The 16,015-nt window shown below is 34.1% G+C and overlaps 1 protein-coding gene across 3 annotated transcripts in view; it reads left to right on the top strand.

The window, feature by feature from the left end:
- ATG2B (autophagy related 2B) overlaps positions 1–16,015 on the top strand; it is a 45,018-nt gene that overhangs the window by 386 nt on the left and 28,617 nt on the right. For all 3 annotated transcript variants that reach the window (XM_014884482.2, XM_014884481.2, XM_014884480.2), the window contains exons 2-15: positions 3,222–3,384; positions 5,138–5,290; positions 6,251–6,353; positions 7,231–7,393; positions 7,727–7,906; positions 8,839–8,935; positions 9,935–10,117; positions 10,765–10,919; positions 11,865–11,976; positions 12,126–12,387; positions 13,277–13,427; positions 13,960–14,052; positions 14,216–14,404; positions 15,451–15,724. In XM_014884482.2, coding sequence (XP_014739968.1) covers positions 3,222–3,384; positions 5,138–5,290; positions 6,251–6,353; positions 7,231–7,393; positions 7,727–7,906; positions 8,839–8,935; positions 9,935–10,117; positions 10,765–10,919; positions 11,865–11,976; positions 12,126–12,387; positions 13,277–13,427; positions 13,960–14,052; positions 14,216–14,404; positions 15,451–15,724 — 2,278 coding nt within the window. The remainder of the gene's footprint in view (positions 1–3,221; positions 3,385–5,137; positions 5,291–6,250; positions 6,354–7,230; positions 7,394–7,726; positions 7,907–8,838; positions 8,936–9,934; positions 10,118–10,764; positions 10,920–11,864; positions 11,977–12,125; positions 12,388–13,276; positions 13,428–13,959; positions 14,053–14,215; positions 14,405–15,450; positions 15,725–16,015) is intronic.

The raw sequence follows: 16,015 nt of genomic DNA, 5'->3' as shown, positions 1-16,015 counted from the left end.
GTTTTTCTAGCCATACTTTGATTGTATAATTTTTAATTATGAGAAAGGAAACAAAAACTGGAAGAAGGCAATAGCTGCTGATAAGTCAGGGAGAACGAGCTAGTATAGCCCATGCTGCTAGAAATCCCTGTAGTTAATGAGAAGAATGTTTACTGACTACTAGAGATGGTGAAAACAAAGTCATGCCTGTGGTATCTATGCTTTGTCTTTGTTTTGCAGACATCTTGGTTCTTAATGATAGTGTTACGCTGAGCTTAGACTGTTGACAAAAAGAAAGCTGATTTTAGCTGGAGTTTGCTCAGCAGCTGGTGGCTTGTCGCACTCCAGTCCTGGCATGTATGTTTTTTAATGTGTGTGTCTATACACAGATGTGTGTATTTCCAGCCTACTGCAGAGACAGACCTTTGGATTACAGTATTTGTAGCATTTTGTTAAGGTTTTTGGTTTAATTGCCGATGTTACTGAATTCTACCTCAGTCGAGTGTCTGTCATTAGGAGACTTAAGCACTGCAGTGAATCAGTCACTGACTTCCAGGGTAGCATAGATGATGAACTAGGTCCTTTGCTTTAATGTTTTCCAAACCACATTTTTACTCGAGCATGTATTGGTATTAGGCCACGCAGGATACATTTTAAAATACTTATGAATATATGATATTTTCAGGTAATGCTTTTTGTGTGTAATTCAGGTAGTGTTGTTTGTGTGAAAATATATTTGAAAGTGGTAGGGGACAGACACTTGCTCAGTGTTACCAATGTTTGAGTGTGGACTTGTTTTGTTGTTTGCTTGTTTCTTTCTTTCTTTTCTTTTCTGGCTGTGTCTGCAGCTTGTTTTCTGTGGCAGGCTTGCAGTGAGGCTGCCTCGCTTTAATTGAATTATTTTGCCCTCTAGTGGGCATCGAGCACTCTTTGCGCGTCGGAGTAATATTATTTAAAATATAAAATACTTAGTAACAAAGCACTTACGGGCCAGTACTAAATGAAGTGTGCATAACGTATACACAGTGATTAAATGAATATGCTGTAGTGCTTAGGTGATCTTCCCCATTTGTGGATCAACATTTTTCTGTTCTACTTGTAAACATTTACATGTTTGAGGTTCTCTGCACGTGACTCTCACGTATGACAGATTGCAAAAGCAGATGTCGCGGAAGTACTACAGCTCTTTTTTTCCCCCTAGTCATTGTAACCTTGTTCTCAATGAATCACCAGGATGACTGCATTTTTACATGGCATCCATTTTTGCAGATACTTTCTGTTCATCTCAGCACTGTAGATACTTTAGCCAACATTGTATGTGTTTAGATTGTAGAGATATGTAGGAATTCCTGGGGCTATTAACATAATGCCTTTGCCTTTTGGGGCTGGGGATGTTCAGAAGAATCAAAATGTAATGCATGATGTTTGTGGTTGAATTTTAGTATACATTAAATACTACTTTAGTGGACTGTTGGTCAATAATACGGAAACAAATCCTGATGTGAAGGCTGTGCTTCAGTTTTAAAATTTCACTTGGAATGCTCTAATTACTTCCTTCTAGGAACAGCTGGCCTATTTATGAAGCAATTTAGCTCAAGAGTGCTTCAGATTTTTGCTTTCAGATAGTAAATTTCTATTTTAAAATAATAAGCAGTGTACTAAAATACTTTATTTTTTCATTATGCACATGGGTAGCAAAAAGACATCTGAGTCAGATTTATTCAAAATATGGTAGCTAGCTTACTTCCAGCTATAGCAAATGACTTTGTAAATTTATTCAAGTAATTTAAATGAACCTGTGGTATTTCAAAATACAGTTTTCATCTCTAATAATTATTTTTGCCTTATGCTATTGCAACGTGTGTAATACTTACATATACATTCAAATATGTTTGAGCTTTTATATTATTTATTTGATAGAATTTTAATGTCACTGAATTTTAGTTGATTATTTGATTCCTAAATAATTTTCCTATAGAACTGTTCGTGTTCTGTTTCTTTAAAGTTGATATCTTTTTTTTTTGTTGCTTGAGTGGACTTTGGAACAGAAACTAGAAAAGCTGAACATGCAAGGCAAATAGACTTCTAAAAGCAAGGTTATTAAGAGCATAAGGAGAACAACAAGTTAATATTATGGGAAAATTGGACCTGGAGACATAAGAATTAAAAATATAATTTTCTGAGAACTTATTTTCTTTATTTTTAAATTATTCTATATAATTGGAATATAATTTTAAATACAATTAAAATGGCAAACAACTTTTAAATCCTTAATTTTTTCAAAACTTATGATGTTGAATTTATGCATTTTCTCAGGTAAAATCAGTGGTCTTGTTCAAAACTCAGGAAGGTCAAACCCACACTTTTTCTTGCCAGTTAAAGATTGCGTCCTATTATTGCAACTACAGTCTTTAGTAGAGTCTTTTTTACATTGGAAAGTTGCTCTCACTGAATTTGGTATGTGGATAAGATTGGGATTTGTTTCTTCAAAGCAGCCGAAGTACTTATTTTCTAAGAACTTCAGTTTTAACTACATTTTAAAATCAAAGCACAGGCAAGAACTCACTTTTTTATTAGCCTAAGCATGAAGAATATGTTTCATGTGTATGGATGTAATGAAACCTATATTGAACAACAAGGGAGTCTTCTGAGGATTGTGGAAAACTTGAAAATCCTAAATTACTATGTTAGAGCTGATATGATTCTTTGGCCAACTGCAGCAAATACAAGCAGTGTCTGTAATGCCACTATAAAGATATGATTTAGAAAGGGCAAGTATGTTACACAGCAAGGGAAGATTGTTTGGGTCCATTGTTCCACTGTCACAGAGAAATAAAAAATGAACTTTACATTGAAATTGCATGCTCTGAAATACTCCTGTCATAGAAACTAGGTACTTTTTGTGTTTTACTGTCAGCTTGTTTACAATTTTCTTCAAGTACTGCCAAAGAAAGAACATATTAACTTTCGTTAGTATTCTAGTACTTATAAGAGTAAGTTAGCAGATTTTTTTTTTGTATAGTGCAAAAATACAGATTATACAGCCACCACAGAGAAATTCTGAAAGCTAGGTAGTGTGAAATTGCAATGGAATTGAAATACTTAAAGATGTCTATTTTTTTTGTTGTCTGAGTATAATTAATTTTCTAGTAGCGTCAAAGTATTTTATTTGTTACATGCAAATTGATGGACGTGATTTTAAAAAAGTTATGATTTTTAAATTTTATTTTATTGTTTTATAGTGTCTTAACGAGATCCTGGAGTCTGCTGATGCACCTCTGGAAGTCACAGATGGATTTATCCAATCAATTTCTTTATCTGTCCCTTGGGGGTCGTTGCTGCAGGATAACTGTGCATTAGAAGTGAAAGGATTAGAGATGGTCTTCAGGCCAAGACCAAGGCTTGGTAAGCTTACTTTTTGATCTTAGAAAAGAAGATTCTTTACAGTTTTTCAGAGTCAAAAGTCTACCCTTGCTTTAGTACTTTCTTAGCCATACTTAAAATATCATTTAGCTTCCATATATTAATGGTTGAGAATGAATAAAAAAACTGTGAGCTGTTTGTCAGTTGGTTGTCAACTCAATTATTTATTGCTCTGTTAAATAATTTGAAATGCTTGTAGTGTTCCTACTGTTGTATGTCTTCCAAGCTGTTTCAGACCCAGAGAGATGGAAGTGTGGGAAGGAGTTTTTGCAGTTTTTGGGTGTTGTTTGTGCAGTGCTGTGAGGCAGTGTTAGTAGTTGGCTATTGGGTGTCAGCAGGACAACACCGTCGTGTAAGACCTGGATGGGGGGGAGTTCTGAGAGGTTCTGGCTTTCTTTGTCTACTCTAGGCTAAAAGATGCATCTTTTTATATATTTAGAGAAAAACAAATGCAATTTAATTGCTATTGCAGTGTGAAATAATGACTTTTAAGTACTCTAAATACATATTAACTTTGATTATAATGCTGAAAGAGTTGTCTTGAATTCTTCTAGCTTGTCTGTATCCAGATGCTTTTTACTTGTCTAGTTTAAATTGTCTTGGTGATAAATTTTAATTGGTCATCAAGCTTCCATAAATTCTGTGGAACGCATAGTGCATTTTTAGTTGTGAAAATTGTTTGAATGTCTGAAGGATTTTAATTTGGTTTCCTTCTTACAGTTTAGGGAAGGTGGAAGAAAGCATTTTTAAATAAAAAAGAAGAAAAAAAATGCATAAAACCTATTTCTCATCTTTTGCGAGTTACCTTAAATGACTTACTTGCTTACATGCACTCTACATTTCATCCTTAGTTGTTTAACTGGAATTAAGTTTTGAGCTTCTGGTGTAAGATTATTGCTTTAAAGGAATGGTTGTACTAGGAAGAAACTTTTATTTCTTCACCTGCATCCAATTAGTTCTTTGATGTACAGTGCTTTATAATAGACCAAATAGTCTAGAAAAAAACCCACAGTGCTGGTTTTATCACACACCTATAGCCATGTGGATGTTTCCAGACCTGACTGCTTAACTCAAATGTTTTGCCTGTTTCACACATTTGTATTTGAGCTAGTTTTATTTTTGTCTGCCTGTATTTGAGTGTGATAGTTTAATTTGATTAAGTTTTCTAATCCATAGTTTTATAGTATTTGCTTACAATGGCCTTGACATGAGCTGATAGGAATACATTGTCAATTAAGTTAATCTGGCTGATGAAAAACTTGTTCAACTTAATACCTGCTGTGCTCTTGGATTTTATTATGTTTTACTTACTCTGTCAGGTCTGTGTTAGGTACTTATAACATGTTTCAAATATGCTAAGGTAACATTTTAAACCTTGTTTAATGTTTCTCCATGCAGGATATGTTTCAAGAGGAATAAGAAACTTTGAAATATTTCTTAAAAATAGGATTTACTTTGTTTTTCCAATTATGCCTGCAAAAACATACTAATATAGTAAAAGAACTCCAGAAATTATTTAACTGCTTAAATTACTTAAACCACTTCTGAAAACTGATTACACTGTTGATTATCTAAAGTCTATAATGAGTGATTATAACTAAATTTGTTTTTACTTGTAACTTCTTACTAATCTGTTGAAATTCTTTTTCGGATGTACCAAATGTACTGCTCTGTTTTGTTTTTATAGTTCCATAAAGTTCGTGTTTAATTTATTAAGACTTATTTTACTCCACAGCATCTGGTTCTGAGCCTATGTATTGGTCAAGTTTTATGACCAGTAGTATGCAGCTTGCAAAAGAGTGTCTTAGCCAAAAATTGACAGATGAACAAGGAGAAGGGTCCCAGCCTTTTGAAGGACTTGAGAAGTTTGCAGAAACTATTGAAACAGGTATGAACCAGTTACTGAGGTCTGAATTAACATCTGAGATTTAATTGGTTTGTTGTATCTCAGTTTTACGGCATGGCATCTCAACTGCCCTGACTTATCTGACTAATTTTCACTTGTTAGCATTGCTTATAAAATCTAAAGAGGAATGCAGGACAAGTGGTCTTGATTTCAAAGTGGGGAAAAAAGCCCCATTAACTTCCTAAAATATTTGTATACTTCTCTCAGTGGACAGATTGAGCTCTTTTTCAGGGCAAGTTGGTGTTTGTATTCACCAGAATAAATCCGGCTAAATCTGTGCCTGAGGGATTGATGCCATGTCTTGGTTTTGGCGATGACTCTGTAATTTGTCAATAGCTAATAGTGATGCTATTGAAGGAGAAATAGAGAATGTGTTTTCAGCTGTGTTTGTGCAAAGCTGACCTGTTATGTCGTATGCATCTCCATAATCACACCATGTTGACAGAAATACTTCAGAAACTGGTTTTTGTTGGAGGTGGTTCTTCTAAGTGAATGAAACTAAGGGCTTATGATTGCATTGTGTGGTGGTAAACCTCGTGCAGAAGTTTAAAGTCCCATCTAGAGATGGAATTACTCAGTCCAGGCAGCATGCTGCTGCAGTAATGCTTAATAGTTCAGACATGGTGCACAATGAAGGTCTTACTTTCCTTGAGGATCATCCACACTGAGCTATAGGAAAACTTGGTTTGAGCTGTCACTTGCTCAGATGTCTGAGTCTTGGAGAGCAGTTGTATGTTATGGATGTACATATTGGTCATTTAACAGGGGTTTAGATTGTCTGTTGAAGTCTTGTTACCTTACTAAACTCAGTTGATAATTTGAAATAAAACTGAAATAAATATTGAGAACTTAAAATCAAAAACCATTTAATATGGTTACAAAAGTAATCATACAATAACTTGACCTAATACTCTCCACTGTATTTTTTTTTTCTCTTTTAAGTTCTAAGAAGAGTGAAAGTCACTTTTTTAGATACTGTGTTACGAATAGAACATGTGCCGGACAACTCTAAAAGTGGAACTGCACTTGAAATCAGAGTTGAAAGGTAATTTTTTTTTTTTACATCTGTGGATTTTTTTCCCCCCTAAGGCACTCTTTGCCATTTCCTGCAAAATACATTTTACTCATACACACATTTTCTTAGTATATATTTAGGCACTAGCTCTTGAGCACATCTTTTATAATGCTAGTGAGTATTGTCTTCACTCAGCTTTCACTTAGCATGTTTATGCTAAAGTTATTTAACCATCAAATTGAAAGAGTTCTGTTTTTTCTCAATATATATTTTCATCAACTTCTGCAGTTAATGAATTACATTTCTCAGACATTCAACAGCCAGTGTATATTGTTGGCCAGACAGGCCATGTGTACAATTAGAAAAGGGAACTGACCTTTTTTAGTAAGACACTTTAAATCTTTTTAGAAAAAAGGTACAATCACGAAAAAACCTGCAGAACTCCGAAAGTATTTAGGTTCTATATGAGTTTTCAAAAGAGCCCATGTGAATTCTGTTATTACTTTGAACATGATTACCGTACATATTCTTAATGTAGATTATTTTCAACCTATGGGAGAATGTAATCATACTTGCTTGCAAAGTATTGAGATCAGCATCAAATAAAACTGATACTTACCAAGAATTCCTAATGAAATGTATTTGGTTTTAAACACTTGTAAGCTTCAGGTTATTGTGTTCTCTGGGGTATGTTCACATTGGAAGCATGTCTTGGTTTTCTGGTGGTGTCCCATAGAAAATTAGGATTTCCACCCATTCCCAGAGAGTGATGGGTTGTCATTTCATGACAGTGAACAGCACTGTACAAGTACAAAGAGAGAGACCATGTACAAACTTAAAGGCCAAAAGGCACAAGTAACAATTTGCATGCACCCACTGTCCCTCTTTCCTTTCTTTTGCCTCCCAGAACTATGTACTGTGATGAAACTGCAGATGAATGCTCTGGAATTAATGTACATCAACCCACAGCTTTTGCTCACAAATTACTGCAGCTCTCAGGTGTCTCTTTCTTCTGGGATGAGTTTCCTGCATCGGCCAAGTCCTCCCCAGTGTGTTCAGCTACACAGCTGGTAAAAATAAATACATTATATAAGTATCTAAAATGATGAAAGAATACATTGTTACACTAATATATTCCGTTTTAAGAACTAGACATTTAAGAACCCTGCAGTCCACTGTTTCTGTGGAAACTTCCTCTTCTTTTTTCAAAGACCTAATGCTTCACATTCTATGTGCCTCTTGTTTTTTTCAGTTATCAATACATGTTTTTAATGCCTTTGTCAAATTTATAGTTTGTAAAGTGATTATTTGTGTGATAGGCTTATTTGAAATGCTTGTGTTTTGCATTTTTTTCTTAAGAAATTGGATGTATTCTTACTCCTTTATCTGTAACTTTTTTTAAGGCAACTGAACCAAAGCTTTCACCTAGCTGGAATCCAAAAATCATTTATGAGCCACATCCACAATTAACAAGAAACTTGCCAGAAATTACTCCGTCTGACCCTGTACAGATCTGTAAGCTGATTGGCAGAATGGAGCTAAGCCTGACATTAAAACAAAATGAAGTACTTCCTGGAGCTAAGGTTAGTCATGCTTTCCTGGTCTTTAACTAAATGAATAGTTCTCTAGAATTTTTTTTTCTAGTACATATGAAGAAGGTATAATATTCTCAGAGGAAGAGAATTGCCATAGTTTTCATGTTGATTCTTTATATTCTAGCCTAATAAATATGTGTAAAAAGACATCTTTATGGTATGAGTCAGGGCACACTGAAATCTATTAAATGAGAATTCCTGCATGTTAGAGAGAGACTCAATTTAAGTGTTCAAAAAGCAAGTAGACATGATAGTGAATATATAAGTAAAGCTGTGTAATATATTCCTCTTTTCTCCAGTTTTTAAATTGTCTGACCTGTTTTGTATAGTGTGCCATTATTTTATAGAAAGCATAAAGTTTCTACTGCAGTAGAGAAGAGTTTTTTTACATCCAGCAATTTTTAGTGAATCTTTAACTGTTCTGGTTTATTCAGTTAAGAAGAGTCCTTCAAAAGTAAAATAACATTTTCCTTGGTGTGCAATAGAGAAATGCTGCCAATTTCAAAAGTATAAATATACAAAACAGAAGACCTTTATAGTTTTAAGGTCTATTTCAAAAGGTGCTTACTTGAATATCTCGTAATTAATAAGTAAAACTAACTTTATTTTTGATTTCTTTGGACATTATTAAAGAAAAAAAATTAGAAGATGTATGGAATTCTTGATTTTTTTTTTTTTTTGTTATAAGATTGTGTATTTATTTTAAGCTAATAGTCAGTGTCACATCTGCATTTATGCTGCCAAGCTGCATGTTGGAAGAAACACAAAATTAAGTTTCTAGTTTTATAGAAGATGAAGATCCTGGTGGAATGACTGTATTCTCTCCTGTATGAAAATCTGTTGTCCAAATAATTGATTCAAGTAGTGCAAACAAAATTTCCCTGAGTATTCTTGACAGCATTCTTTCCTTTTCTTTTTAGTTGGATATAGATGGACAAATAGATTCTGTACATCTGTTTCTGTCACCAAGGCAGGTTCATCTTCTGTTGGACATGGTAGCAGCTATTGCTGGACCAGGCAAGTGAACATTCTGTTAAGTTAAATAGGTATTACAAGAAACAAAAAAAATAACTTTAGTGAGTTAAAAAAGTTCCCTCAATTGATAAAAAATTGTGGTGGTACATTATTATGAGTTTTTATCTGATATTGATAAAATGCTTTATAGCTGCTGTGAGTTAGGACTATGATTAATTTATTGTCTTGAGTTGCAAATTGTACATCTAGCAATGAAAAAACCAACAAATAAGGCTCAACGCATGACTGTATAATATACAAGAAATGAGAAAATTCTAGGCGGAGAAAACCAGGAGACCAAACAAATTCTAGTTCTTGTAGCTTCTGTTTCACAGGAGGAACTTAGCTTCTCTGTCCTGTGTTTTAGTGACAGGCACAGAAAATATAGAACAGACTGTAATTGAGTTTGTTTGTCTGTATTTTTGAAGAATTAAGAGCAGTGTTTCAGCTATTGCAGTAGAAGTATTGAGAGTGTTTTGGTTTGTTCCCCTTATCTGTTTTATGTAGCAGCACTTGTTAGGGCAGATAATAATTTTGAAAGATCTTCTAATACTGATGTACTTTTTTTATTGGATGTGTTCATTGTTTTTGGACAACTGGAAAAGTATTATATACAGTTTCCCATGTGTCATCTTCAAACCTGAAACTTTAATAATTCCTTAATAGTAAAACCTTTTAGAGGTTGTGGTCTTAGTCTCCTGAGCTGACTAAGAAGAGAAATGTGTGTATATTATATGCCAACACACTGCATATATAATCTTGAAATATTTTCATCAGATGTGAAGTCAATAAATACTAGGAGAAAGTAATCTGTTCTGAACAAGTAAAACCTTCAAACCAACAAAATGCAAAAATGTACACATCTAATATATAACAGACACGTCTATAACTACTCATGCAAATATATGAACTAATGATTCATTTTCAGATTAATTTTTGAATTTTATTAGGGATACCGTTAAGGAAATTACAGTAGGATTTCTGTCCTTTCTTTGCATTCAGAGAGTTTAAGCAGGATGGACTTGTCAAATAAGGACAGGAAGAACCGGCCAATGCAACAGGAGGATGAGTATCGGATTCAGATGGAGTTGAAACGTTATTTAAGGAAAGAGTCTTTATCTGCAGGAGCATCATCTGAACAAAGCTTCTATGAGACAGAGAGTGCCAGAACGCCTTCTAGTCGTGGCAAGTATAAAAGATGATGCAAATAACCTGTTGTTAAGATTGTTTAAATTGATGATTCGTCTTTTAATCTTACCAATTTATGTATTAAAATAACTTTGACCTAAAGTAATTATATGCCATTAATTGTAAAGTTCAGTATAAATTAACTAGTTTCAGGTATCAGGTTAGGCTTGATTCAGTATTTTCTTAAAACTGTTCAGCTTATGTTAATGTGCAACATGCTAAAAACACAAGAGCATGACATTTTAAAATGTGTGGTTGAGGAAATTGCATCTAGAATAATAGTTGTGTTTATCTGTTTTTATCGAGAGTTCTTTTTTGCTAATTATTTTTAATGTGAAATACTTTGATTTGTCAAAAGGAGAATGTATCAATTTATAGAAATTACACCAATTTGAATATGAAAGTGAGATACTTAACTGTTTTATTATTCATGAGGATTTTTGTCTTTTTTGTTTTTATTTAAATCTCTCCCCATAGACACTACTAGTCTCATGTCAAGAAAAATTGGAACTTCTGAAAATTATGTATTTAGCTGGTTATTCTGTCTAGCAGCTAGATTTCTGGACTTAAGAGTGTATTTCTGTTAGAAATAAAGGTTTTTTTAATTAATAAATAACTTTTTTCTATCTGTGGTTCTCTACTAGAGGAAGAAGTTTTCTTCTCAATGGCTGAAATGGACATGTCCCACAGCCTTTCCTCACTTCCACCTCTTGGAGATCCTCCAACCATGGATCTAGACTTGTCTTTAACCAGTACATACACAACTACACCAGCAGGATCTCCACTGAGCACTACAGTGGTATAGTATTAACTGCATTTGGAATCTTTTAGAACTTAACACTTCTGTCTGAAACTGTTGCGTAATTGCAGCATTCTTTAGAATGTCAGGAACTGTTGCAAAATTCTAGAACAATTGAAATGTTTAGAGCTGATAGTATTACTTTTTCTGCTATGGAAATGGTATTGGATTTATTCTCATTTATTTGGCTACTAAGCTAGGAAATGTGTTTTCAAATGCCTTGAAGCTTATATAGGTTACTTTGATTTGTTTACTTTTTAATTACTGCATGTGTACCACCTGGTTTTCTTTGAAAATAGACTACACAGGCAATGTTGTATGAAATTGTATAAAGTTTTCCCTCAAACAATACAAAAAGTATGCTGTTGTTATCACAGTCTTTCCCAAATCTGTTGTGTGTGGTGCTGTGACGCTACCACACAGAGAGAAAAGCAAAGACCTCTTTATTTACATTACATGTCTATTTATGGAATCCCAACAATGAGCACGGATTGGACAGTGATGATGAGACCTCTTGACTTCACTGGTTCCATCACAAGTCAATCAATGCTCGCTTCCTCCAAAGAGGAATGCAAAACAGTAATTGTTTTAGAAGAAAGGGTGTGAGAGAGTGTAAAAAGAATGTATCAACATCAGAAGGCCAGAACACAGGTGCAACAGTTGTGCACCTTAATGTTGAAAACCATGGAGAGTATTTGTGGAACTAGAAAATATGTGCTCATTGGGAGTGCAACTTCAGCTTTAAAGATCTGTGGAATTAAAAAGCATATCTCAAAGTAAAGCATACATGCATTGATAAGTGGAGCACTAATTCTCCATGGAATGGAATGCTGCTGATTGTTTATGCATGTTGGAGTTTTTTGTTCATTTACCTAATTATTTATGTTTGATCTAATGTCTAACAACTCTTTACAAATTTAAGGTCATATATATTTTTTGTTTTAGCTGCAACCAACTTGGGGTGATTTTCTTGATCGTAACAAACAAGAATTACAGCCTCCAAGAGGTTCTTCGCTAACAGCCAATATGGTTCACCAGACTTCCTTAAGAAGGACATGTAAGTAACAACAGATAGATAGTTCTCCCTAGATAATTATGAAAATGAATTGTTATGCAGCAACTTGGTAAAAAGAAATTAAAATCAAAAGATGATTTTATAAATGTGTTATTGCTGAAAAATTACGTGAACTTAATTTTGTATTTCAGCTATTCCATCCAGATCTGTTTCTGTGGATGAATCCAGACCTGAGCTACTTTTTAGACTGGCAGTTGGAACTTTCTCAGTGTCTGTACTTCATATTGACCCTTTACCCCCACCTGAAAGTTCACTGAACCTTAACCCATTGACACCAATGGCTCGGGATTTCTTTGCCCGAATAGAAAAGATTGAGCCAGTTAAGTTTTCAACAGAAGATTTTCTGTCCTTCCGAGAAGTATTTGCAGAAGCTTGTTCTCATGATCACCTTAGGTATAACTTTGCTTATTAATAAATATAATTAACAAAAATATATTTTAAGTAAATTTGAATAAAATAAGTTTATTTCCATAGAAATTGTGTCACTTGATATTTGAATTGCATTAGACTTCTTTATTAATTTCAGAATAGTCTTGAATTTTGACATCTGTTGTCCAAGACATCTTTTTAAAGAAAAAAATTAAAGCAGAGGAGGAAAGGAGAATAAACATTAAAATCATCTAGCTTTTTAATAGATGAACTAAATTAGGTACAGTTTCTACAACAGATGCCTAGAGAGTCAAGAATCATTAAGTAAATTATTTCTTTAGAAATAGCTGTGTTTTACAGAACTATTGTTATTCCAATATAGTGATTACTGCTTGAAGGAGCTTAGGATTTTACTTAGTGCAAGATATGATATCAGTAGGGATAAAGCCTAAGTGAGAACAAGATAACTGTAAGTCAATTATCAAAGTCAGACAACAGGTTTTTTTGTGCAGAAATTTTTACCATCCAAGTACAGTGTATGAAATAAAATATTTAAGGGTGTATATGCAATTTTTTACCTTATGTATGTAATTTAGACTTTGTGAGACGTTTGACTTCTTCATTATCTATCTAAGGACGTTAGCTTTATATGAACTGTGCCTCAGGTTAGATGCCTAAAATGTTCTTTACAAATTTCTCTATGCTGACCATTGTTGATTATGTAACATGACCTTCATTGTATTTGTTGCTAAATCTGTTCTAATTAGATGTTTTCATATATTTGGAGAAATTCTGGTGGTTTAATGATTTTAAAAGGATCATAGTGATACTTTTTTGCATACTTAAGTCTTGACTTTTCATCATTGTTATTGATTTATGCTACTTTTAATAATTCATAATTTTAATAATCTAGGTTTATAGGTACTGGCATCAAAGTGTCTTATGAGCAAAGACAAAGGACTGCCTCTCGAAGTTTTAGTACTGACTTATCCATTGGAGATCTGGAGTTCCTGGAATGCCTTTTTTCTACTGACTCTCATTCAATGCAGCCTCACTATACAGAGGTATGCTAAAAATAAAGGGAGTTACATAGAAAAGAAATGTTAATTGTGTAACTGAGAATGCTAGATTCTAAAATAGTTGTAATTTAAATGTCTCTTGATACTTCTTAGTTTTTAAAATATGTTACAGTTGTAAGATGAAATTTGTATTTTAATTCTGAGCTCAAATAGTAAACCCAAGTTCTGACATAGCTGACAGGAATAGCACCAAGTAGCCAAACTTTGGTAATTACTTTTAAATACGCTTAACATGGTTTGGGCATTAGAGTAAATGCATCCAAAAATTAAGCAATGGAGTTGAGCAATGTAAAGGTTTCTTGTGGTGTTGATTATTCTTCCAGCTCTTTTAATGGTCAGAGACATCCAATAAGGTAGCTGAATATGTGGATTGAGTAAACAGTTGAGCTGGGGCTCTGTTCAGTGACTTCAGTGTGGGGTTACTGTCTGTTCTAGGTAAAATGTTACGAATGTATTTTCCTGTGGCAACTCTTTCCTTCTTATTTATTAAGCATTTTTAACTATTTTTTTTCTGAAGCTGCTGACATTTCATTCTGAAGAAAGAAATGATTCTCATTCTATGCCATGCCTTCAGCTGCATTATAAGCACTTAGATAATAGAGGACCTCAGGTAAGGTGGGAGATTAAAAATTTCTGTGCAATAACCTTTTCTCTAATTTGGTTCGTTTGAACAGGAAATTGACTGTAAAACAGAGTTCTTAACTCCTACTTATTATAATTTGTTTCACTGTGTCGTGTTGAAGATTTTAGTGCTTTTTCTCTTGTCTTTTCAGGGTAGTCAAGGGAGACTCAGTTCTGTTCCACAGAAAGCAGAGTTACAAATAAAGCTAAGTCCAGTGTTTTGTGAGCTGGATATTAGTATTGTAGACAGATTAAATTCCTTACTTCAACCCCAGAAACTAACTACAGTGGAGATGATGGCATCTCACATGTATGCTTCTTACAATAAGCATATAAGTCTGGTAAGTTTAAAGTGAAATTGATTAATAAACTTGCTGAGTTTTTTCCCAGGAAGAAGTCAGGGTGACAATAAGCCTGATTGCTGTTTCTGATTGATTTGTGGTGGCTGAGGTTCTTTTTTTTTCGTGTGAGAGGTTTTTTTTGGTTGGTTGGTTGATTGTATGCTTGAAAACAGACTGAAAGGCAGTGGTAGATGCTTACAAACCACCTAAGTTCTCAGCTTCTTGAAGCAAGGAGAAATGGGCAAAAAAAGAGTAATCTTTACTGATTTCTCATCCCTAATCTGTCCCGTCATGGTCTCCACCAGCTGATATGAAGTGTTGCTAACAATTCCACTTCTATGTTGAAATCTTTAGTTGCCACAATCAGCCCAGTTGCCTCTGTTATGCATTACCAGCTTTTGGGGAAGGTGACAGAGAGAATGGGAGGCATATGCATTGCATTCTAGTGATCTGGGACCAACAGAAACAAGTTGAAGCTCATTTGCCTTGGTTTTGGTTGTCACAATAGCATTAAACTTAATGACTTTTCTTAAAACACTTGAGGAATGATTAATGCAATTAACTGATTTTCTGCACAGCAACAAAAATCTCCATGTAATTTTATTGCTACATTTATTGATTATGGAAAAATCAGCTTTCAAAACTATTGAAGAGAATCCTTATTTAAAAAAATCGTAAGACATCAATCATTTCTGTAAATATAATTGTCATGCAAGTTTGATTCCTTTCAATGATCAGCAAAAACAGGAGGATATGAAGGACATGAAAGTAATGAGCTGAACCCCCTGGCTTCCCGAGAGGGATAAATACATATGATAGTAATTTCTACTTTTTCAACAACAGCAGTTTTTAAACAAGTGTGTGAGACACGGTATTTCCTAACTGCAGCCGAGTATTGTTCGGTACTCTCACTATCTAATTTAAGAGGAAAAAAATTGCAATGGTCGCTTCCACAAAAATAGTCACTATTAATGCTATTTTCTCTAATTCAGATTTTTTTTTATTCACTCTGGCTTGTGTTTTGTTGTTTTTTGGGTTTTTTTTAGCACAAAGCATTTACTGAAGTTTTTCTGGATGATTCACATACTCCTGCAAACTGTAGAGTTTCGGTTCAAGTCACTGCCCCAGCCTTAAATCTCTCTGTTCGCTTCCCAATACCTGATCTACGGTCAGATCAGGAAAGAGGACCATGGTTTAAGAAATCACTTCAGAAGGAGATTCTTCATCTTGAATTTACAGATATAGAATTTAAAACTGAATTTATAGGAGGGTCAACTCCAGAACAAGTTAAATTAGAGCTCACCTTTAAAGAGCTAACTGGTAAGAATGTTCATATTATATTCAAAAGTCCTTTTTTATTTTCCTAGATACTGTATAATTGAGAGAAAGGTCGTCTCATATGGAGTAACCCAGGGGAATGTCTTTCCACCTGAATTTTGGAGTAGATGTGATATCTCTACTGTAGTTTTGTGTTCTGTACTAAATATCAACATAAGTCCAAACAGTACTAATAGGAGGAGAGGCTGTGTGTCCTGTTCTGGGCTCCTTAGTACAAGAAAGACAAGGAGTTTTTGGAGAGGGTCCAGTGGAGGCCACAAAGATAATGAGGGG

The sequence above is a fragment of the Sturnus vulgaris genome, chromosome 6 (assembly GCF_052056855.1).
Source record: "Sturnus vulgaris isolate bStuVul1 chromosome 6, bStuVul1.hap1, whole genome shotgun sequence".
In the NCBI taxonomy this organism is placed as follows: domain Eukaryota; kingdom Metazoa; phylum Chordata; class Aves; order Passeriformes; family Sturnidae; genus Sturnus; species Sturnus vulgaris.
This window is presented reverse-complemented; position numbering and strand designations above follow the sequence as displayed.